We start from the raw sequence: 8,943 nt of genomic DNA on the forward strand, positions 1-8,943 counted from the left end.
CCTCCAAATACACTTGGTCCAAAGCTACCACCTCCAAATATGCCTTGTCCTCCGTCTCCTAACATGCCTTGTCCTCCACCTCCAAACATGCCTTGTCCTCCACCTCCAAACATGCCCTGTCCTCCACCTCCAAACATGCCTTGTCCTCCTGGGCTTCCTCCAAATCTTCCTTCCCTTGCATTTTGAACTTGTGAATGGTAAAGCATATTTGCATCATGCTGTATAATTATGTGCATATGTTCTTTTATATTGTTCATTATAACACAATACTTTCCGACTTTCAATTGACATCGTTTTATCTTTTCTTTCAATGCAAACATTCTTCTAAAAATGCCAAGTGTACATTTCAGAGATTTATAGTACACGTCTTGTGATCCTTATCAAACGTTGAACAGAGTATAGACTTTAACGTTACTCGTCATTTGTAACCAGGTGTATAATAGCGAAGAATGATTTGATTACACTATGCTAAGAACGATTTGCTTTAAACGGTGGACATACATATATTTACACATTTTTTATCTCCCGTTGTCTAAAAGAAAATATATTTTAATTTTGTTGTCTTTGTATATGCCATGTGTTTAAACTTATTCGTCAGATGTATTTCAAATAAATTATTTCAACAGTCAATTGGCTTGTTTTGCTGACTACCGGGAATTCCCTTACTACAACGATGTCTTGCCTGATCAGTGGCTCCTAATTCAACCTGAACATAGGAGACCCTGGACCCTGGAACATTAGAGAATACAACGTTAACACTCTAACATACTCATGGCACCGAGTAAGGCATCTCATGACAGTACAAGTGTTCCTATACTCTTTTCCGAGTTTCTGGCTATGTTATATATTACACTATCGGGGAAAATCAGAAAATAAAGGAACACCTGCACTTTCACGTGTTCCCTTATTTACTTCCATGAGTATTTCACAGCGTCTGACGACATGACCCCACGTCATATGATATGCACTGAAATATTTTAACGACGTCCTAAATGTTATAGACCGGTTACTACGTGTTTATTTCAACATCAATGTTTCTCAATAAATAGGAAGTGAAACTGACAGGTGACATACCAACAGCACCTGACCTTGAGCTAGTCAGGTGTCGATCAACACAGCCATTGACAAGTGTATCCATCAAATTTGTCTTGAGTCATTGTAAATATTTATGGATAGATGTCTGGGAACGCTTATACGAATAGAACATCCACGGTTGGAGGAGCAGTGGATGTTAGCTACAATAAGGTATCTCGCCGCTGTTTGTTCTTATTTTATTACTTGATACGAAAAACGACGTGACACAATGTGACCTTTAATCGACAGCAGTACGATTAAAGACCTGAATAACGGTAAAACAAGAAGATGGATTGTACAGTAGCATTGTTCTTAGTGGTGTATGTGCACGGTGTCCAGTGTCAGGTCTGGAGAGGACAACCTCAAGGACAATGGAACAGTCCAGTTGGAAGGGAAGGAAGATTTGGTGGAAGCCCAGGAGGACAAGGCATGTTTGGAGGTGGAGGACAGGGCATGTTTGGAGGTGGAGGACAAGGCATGTTTGGAGGTGGAGGACAAGGCATGTTAGGAGACGGAGGACAAGGCATATTTGGAGGTGGTAGCTTTGGACCAAGTGTATTTGGAGGCGGTATTGGAGCAGGTCCCTTTGGAAGCTCGGGTCCATTTGGTGACAATAACTTCAGATCTAATCCTGGAAACAACTGGATCAACTCGGGACCTTTTGGAATGAATGGTCGAAATGCACCAAATGGTCCGCCTTTTGGACCCAGGTCTTTTGGCAATAATGGACCAATGTCTAACAACCCGTCTGCTTGGGGTCCGTCTTCAAACTCAGGAGGCCCATTTGCAACAGCATCCCCATTCCTGGCAAACTCACAGATGAATTCCTTACAGTCTAATTTCCAGCAAAATCCGTTTCAACTGAATCTGAATTCTCGATCTAATAATCCATTTGCACCGCAACTGGGAAGCATGTTACCGCTTCCAAACATGCCTTTCATGCCAAATTCAGGCCAAAATGTATTGGGAACAGGGGTTTTCCAAGGTATTGGCTGGCAGCCCGGCATAGTGTCTCTTGGCACAAGAGGAACATCCACCGCTGGAAGCCGTTTGTCTGCTTCTGACAGAAATGGCATTGACATTTCAGAAGGTAGGTTGTAGCAACTGAATATACCTCATACAACTGAATATACCCCATACAACTGAATATACCCCATACAACTGTACTCGCAAATTTACGATTGTATGAAAACATCCTGCTCCGCTGTTACCTGTTGTATTGAAGGCATTTTTGTTGTTAAAGACTTCTGGAGGTAATAGTACAATTCCTCAGAGTCTGTAAAGACCATTTATGGAATCCATGTATGATATGGTTGTTGCGAGAAACCATTTCTCCTGTTTTGTTAACCCTAGCTACATCGCAACATACATGGATTCTTTTATGCAAACTTAAATCAAATAGCAAACGCATTCCTTGTGGCGTATGTATAAACATATCATACTGTTGCTATAAGTATGTATGTCTCATTGAAGGAGAGACTCTGACATGCAGTGCCACAGACAACAGAGGCTCATTAGCTGTGACGCTATCGTGGACAGATAACACAAGCCAGGTAAAATATAGTTAAAGTGTTGGGGTAGATGAATGGTTAAATGTTTGTTTGTATTAGCGATGTTTAGGGTAGAATGTGTGAAAAAATACGACATTGTCCTTTTGATCAATCTTACATTTCTAATGTACGATTACGATCATAATGGTGTCACAAACACCCGCAAGGCATGTCACCTGAAACAAACACGTGAATATACGGGAATATGGGGTATTGTATCAAATATGATTCTGGGCACTGAAAGTTCCAGTCACTCCTGCCATACACTCCAGTAGAAAGGGTGAGTGAGAGAGTGAGTCCATCTGAGCTAACATTTAACCCAAATGTTATGGTCAACTATGACTATTGGTCCACAGATATCCCAGACGTTTAACCCATTACAAGGTACCGTCAACGTGTCTTCGACGACCCTGTCTGGAACGTTCACGGTACTTCTTACACGGCGTGCCCGGGTGGAAAGAGGGTGTTCTTCTGTCACAATGGGCGAGATTCTTTCACGGTCAGTATTATCAGTAAATGTTTGCGTATTCAAATGTGTGAAGAATGTGGGGGGATTAAAACCCCAATGTCCACATTTGAAAAGAAATGCTTGTTTCTCAGTAACATTTTATAAGGATAAAAAAATAGAAACTCATGAACATGAAAAACAACCCCTTCAACACAGTGTCGTAAGTGCGGTCATGCAACACTGGCAAGGGCTCTTCGGGACAAAATGTGAATAGAATTTCGGTGTCAGCGATCCTGCGATTATTACTGAACTCACTCTCTAACATAGGTTTACGATCGCCGTAGACCTAAGATTGCTTTGGGAAAGTGGATATTGAACGTGTATTAACCATAATGCTCGCTGTGAGGTTTATCTGTATTACATAATCCTTCCAGAACAACTACCAACAGTGCATGGGGCGGCGTCAGGGTGTTCAGCTTGGGCGTCTTGTCTTCAATACGGGTGAGACTTGGTGAGATATCTTCCATTACTATACCGACAACTAACCTGCCGTTGAGGAGTCTGCAGCAATACTCAGGGAGAGGGATTGTGGTAAGTCATGAGAGGTTTGGGCACATTTTGGCACGTATTATATTTCCAGTCTTCCTTCAGTTTTGTATCTTATATACCATCAGAAAAAGTAGGGATATTCCATTTTGCGAGCATACTAATTGCCAATGAGAATGCATATGAAGACAGGGAGTGGGCTTTTCTAAGTTGGATAACTTGTGCCCAATCCTTTTCTTAAGGAATAAAATATGTTTGAATAAAAAAAATCAGCTGAAACGTGGTGAGGTTATTTATACTCTAAGGTAAATGCAACTTTTTGTGCCTAATGTTAAAATGTGCAATGTTGCAACTGATTCAGTATTAGTTGTGTTTGAGTGAAATGAAACATTGTCCAAAAACAGCGAAAAACAGCATGTTTGATTCAAACACAAGAGACTAGTGCAAGTTGACGATAGACTTCCCATGCAGCTTGTGGCAGGCAACGTTTTCTTTAAAAGAAGCTACAGACACTATAGAAGTCTCGCAATTTCTCTCTCTCTCTCTCTCTCTCTCTCTCTCTCTCTTTCTCTCTCTCTCTCTCTCTCTCTCTCTCTCTCAGTCAAAGATTGAATGACAGGTTCCAGTCCACTGGTAAAGATCCGGACCTCATTCTGAAAGACCAGGATAAAATATCCAGGGCCGATGACTCATATGTTGAGTTCCAAACATTTCGGAACCGATTCACAACTGTCAGTGCCCAGATGGCACCTCTGTCTTCCACATGCAATAGGCTGTTGTGTTCGGGCGCTTGACTCAACATGGTGCGGTGAGTTTCAGCACTCTTGTCTTTCGCAGTTTTTGACAATGTTTCATTCCACCCCAACCGAGCGAATGCTGAATCAGTTACATCACTGTGAGTTCTCACATGTCGTTTAAAGTCCCCATTACGCATAAAAAGTTGCATTTATCTAACAGTATAAAAAAACCTCACTACATTTCTGTATATATGTGACTATCAAAATTTTGGGTGTTCCCATACTTTTTGTTTGTAGTATATATACATACAGATGAAACATTTCCAAAGGAATGGAATAAATTGTCACATTTTCCCTTAATATCTCTTCATCACCTGTTTCCTCCTTCATCACCTGTTTCCTCCTTCATCATCTGTTTCCTCCTTGGCTTCATCATTTGCATTTGATCAAAATCCAAATCCGAATCCCCTACCTTTTTTAATGGTATATGTTAAATAGTCTCTCGTAAGTCTATAAAGATTGACTCAATGCTTTATGATTTTGTTCTATGTATTTATGAGTGATATTGAGGTGAGGTTCTTCCGTCTGTATGTATGCTTGTTTTAACATTGAAGTCTCGTTTATGTGGACATTGTATCATTGTTCGACCGCGCTCCCTTTGATCTCAACCGTGGTGTTTTGTATAGATACACCACGATTTTGAGCCGCCTTTGACAGCAACACTCTGATTGGCTCTTTGCAATTTTAGCCATGCCTACATTTAACAAACATGACGGTCTGTCTCAAATCGATGTAAACCTTCTGAAAAGAAAAGTAACATTTGTTTGATTCTTTTAATGAAACTAATCACTAGATATAGGGAACATGGTGACAAATACATCATTAAATCAGTCACGAAATACTTAAGTTTTTAAAGAACTAACACAATTTGTGGAACTGAATAATTATTGAAGATACAGTTCTAGTAAATGACATTATTATCCCACTCGTTAGTAGACATGGCGGCAGTCTAACATGGCTAATTCAATACGAGAAAACACATAATTTATGTCAGAATTAGTTTATTGTGACCGGGACTGTCTGTATTTCAGCTCTGTAGTCTCACTACCTCGGATTCTAGCGGAAGAGCCAGCTGTAGCGGCGACCATGTCTATTGCTGCAAACTGGGCTATGACAATCAAAACGCCATCTTGAATTAGTCCCCCGGGGCATCTGGATATATTCCGGGTCAGTGTGGTCGCTCAGTGGTTAAAGCGTGCGCTTGTAACGCCGAAAAAGCCAATCCGATTCCCCATATAGGTTCAATAAGTGAAGCCCGTTTCTGGTGTTCACAGCCGTGATATTGCTGGAATGCTCTTCCATGAACCAACTCCTCACGAAACGACCCTTTGCAGTATCGTTTGAGCTGCAGTAGTTCTCCTCCGGCTTTGCGGATTAACGAGGCCATTAACCAGGTTTCATTGTAGTTATCATATACCGCCCTTGTCCAGTGGAGGGCGATGGGGTAGCCTAGTGGTTACAGCGTTCGCTCGTCACGCCAAAGGCCCGGGTCACATGGGCACAATGTGTGATGCCCATTTCTGGTGTCCTCTGGTCACTCTTCAACGGTGATGTAAATATGATTAAATAGATATTCATCATACACGCTGTACGTACTGAACACTGTTTGATTATGTATGTTTAGAACCATATATTCCAGGATCATCCGTTATCCAGTATGTAAATATTCAACGCCATACACAGGTGGAAACTTGCTTTGTACACTGCATCAAAAATAAATGAAAACAAACAATACGAGTGTGTTTGAGTTCTAGTAAGAGGTAATCTTCGGCTTAATGTTATGGGCCCGTGAAGATCAGATGGGAATTGATCTTCAGTAGCCCATGCATATCATACGAGGCGACTTATGGGATGGGGTGGCCAGGATGGCTGACTTGGTTGACACATGTCATCATGTCCCGTAGATCGTTTTAAATCACTGGATTGTCCTGGCCAGATTCGATTATTTACAGACCGCCGTCATATAGCTTTAATATGACGGAGTGCGACGTGAAACTAAACTCACTTCCTCACTTAATGTTGTTTCTTTTTTACGGCATACTTTCATACGTGTCGGTTCCTGGTGTCAAGGTCCAAGCGATCTATATTGGTCAGGGGTTACGACTCAAAGATCGGGAGTGCAGTCTTGTTGGCTTGGTTGATTGCGAGTCATCGGATCCACACGACGAGTGTCTGTGTTCATAACATCAATCACTGATTTGTCAGACCAGTGCCAAATAGCCGGCGTATAGCCGAAGGCGGTGTCACACATAAAACATAACGCCCAGCACTTTGATTACCTTTAAACATTCACTACCTTAATAATGCTTATGTTAATTATATGTGTTATGATCGAGTAGATGTCCCTGGTCGTGTTGTCACCACAACGTCAATATATATACACCATATGAATTGTGTAACAACAGATGACCGTTGACGGAAACATCAGGTTTGATTCTGGAAAGGGGAAAAACGAAATTCCGAGGTGAAAACATGCAAACAGCTTTCTGTCACTCTTGTTACATAACATACACTGACATTGCAAAACTGACCATTTTCGTTCCAGCATGATGTATATGTAAAGGAAATAACGAAAGAACTCTGTTACTTTAAGACGATTTTTAAATAAACATGATTTAAACCTAAGCGCGTTTGGTGGGCTTTCGGCGACTTCTCTTGACTTGGGCATTACTTCGTTGTCTCCCTTGAGTCAACAGGAAGTTAATAACTATATCTGAATCAGGTATACTGCCTTAACAATCATGGCATCACATTCACGACTGATTGGGTGAGTAAGTGTTTATCTAAAATGCCGGTTTCACCAGCACAATAACCATGGTGACATTTCATCACACGACAATAAAAACATTTTTCTTCACGGCTGGAAACATACGTTTTTAACATAGCATACACTATTTTACTTTTTCAGTACAAACCTAGAAACCGAAACCATAAGAAAATAATAAGGTACCTTATTGGCAGCACATATCGTCGGCAATCACACCCACTAAACCACCGACGCTGCATACGAAAGAGACTTCCAGCAATTAGTGACGTAGATCACGTGCTTGTGTGTTCCTTTGATAGGTGTTAATTAGCAGAGTTCACATGAAAGAAGGTTTGATTGTGTTTTCAATTTAATACTTACTTAAATTAAAAAAATACTGACACATTTAAGATCACGTATATTACAGTCACCGATGAAACAATGAAAGACTTCTAAATGTTTAAACAAATACCAAGAGTTGAGACATGAAACGAAGGTTTATGATTTATAGTGTTCTAATTTGTATTATGCATGCACATGTATCACTTGTAAATCTTCTGTGAAAAACAGAAAACCCACAAGAAATGAAGCAGAAAAAAGCAGACTTTAGTAAATACAAGTAACCATTAACATCTGGCTTCGTATCCTGGTTAAATTCTATGTCAGAGATGGCAACATCCGAGAGACACCGTTAAGAAAAGCTCATCAATGTAATATGCTGTGGGGAGTCTTCTCGTTAACCTGCCACCTCTTAAGTGGGCAAATCAGTGACGCGGAATAATCCGCCAGACAATAGATGTCTCCTAAATTGTGCTCCCTGTGAAATAAGGTTCCCCCGTAATGTAATTCCCATGAGGTTTTACAAATACAATTTAATACAAATACAAAACAGTGATCAGTTCATTCGAGTGTTCAATGCTGTACAAATAACATGTTTCGACAAATATACATGGGTAACATATTCTCTGTTACGGTTCAAAATATACATATTCTCTCAAATGATACAACATCAATCAAAATTGATATTCTTGCAGATAATACATCATTACTGACATTCAGAATTCACATGCTGGTTTCTGAAGGACGTCACAAAGTTAACAGTGGCACGGCAGGTTTTCTGGACACAGTTCCAGTGGACGGATGTACCTCTTCTTCTCTTAGTTGTGAACCTATAGTTCTGGAAAATCAAGTACTGACTGACCCTTCCATTGGGAATAAACTTAGCATTCACTTGTTGGTTAGCCGTCGTGACTGACGTGGGAACCGACCATATGTATCATTAAATACTGATGGTGATGGTAAAGATTGTTCACTAATATTACTTAAAAATCAGCAACACCAACGAATCATTAACCTCAAGTCATGAACGGTAAACACCGTTCCCCTGGATGAGACTAATTGGTGTCACCCACCAGGATCAAATTTCATTGTGAGCACTGTAATCACTAACCCGTGTAAGTGAGAATGACCCATCAGCACACACAACTCGTTATAGTCTAAATTTTCATCAGTAGTTAATAAAAATAGCAGTTTCCTTTATCTTCCTCAAATCTTCATTATCACTTCCTTTAAATAATGTTGTTTATCGTATTTCGTTTGTGAGAAATGACGTCACTTTTATGAACAAAGTTACCGTGGCATTAGGATGACCTATGTTTTCAGACACAATGTCAAAGCATGTCGGGATGTGCATCATTTCCGTCGTGTATCACGCGTCTTAGTTTTATAAAACAGCAGAAATTAACTGTTCGTGTGACAACTGTTGGAATTTGTTTCAACAAA

At 40.4% G+C, this 8,943-nt stretch overlaps 1 protein-coding gene across 1 annotated transcript; it reads left to right on the forward strand.

Moving 5' to 3' along the window:
* Positions 1–1,225: 1,225 nt before the first annotated feature.
* On the forward strand, positions 1,226–6,113 carry LOC137291482 (PE-PGRS family protein PE_PGRS3-like). Its single transcript, XM_067822836.1, has 5 exons — positions 1,226–2,164; positions 2,548–2,627; positions 2,981–3,123; positions 3,507–3,663; positions 5,447–6,113. Exons 1-5 carry the CDS (start codon positions 1,363–1,365, stop codon positions 5,552–5,554), a joined length of 1,290 nt encoding a protein of 429 aa, XP_067678937.1. The 5' UTR covers positions 1,226–1,362; the 3' UTR covers positions 5,555–6,113.
* Positions 6,114–8,943: the final 2,830 nt, after the last annotated feature.

The sequence above is a fragment of the Haliotis asinina genome, chromosome 7, assembly GCF_037392515.1.
Source record: "Haliotis asinina isolate JCU_RB_2024 chromosome 7, JCU_Hal_asi_v2, whole genome shotgun sequence".
Classification (NCBI taxonomy): Eukaryota; Metazoa; Mollusca; class Gastropoda; order Lepetellida; family Haliotidae; genus Haliotis; species Haliotis asinina.

Coding starts and splice junctions, on each gene's coding strand:
- LOC137291482 (XM_067822836.1), top strand. CDS start 1,363: ATGGATTGTACAGTAGCATTGTTCTTAGTGGTGTATGTGCACGGTGTC. Junction 2,165..2,547: donor TGGCATTGACATTTCAGAAG/GTAGGTTGTAGC, acceptor GTCTCATTGAAG/GAGAGACTCTGACATGCAGT. Junction 3,124..3,506: donor ATGGGCGAGATTCTTTCACG/GTCAGTATTATC, acceptor TAATCCTTCCAG/AACAACTACCAACAGTGCAT.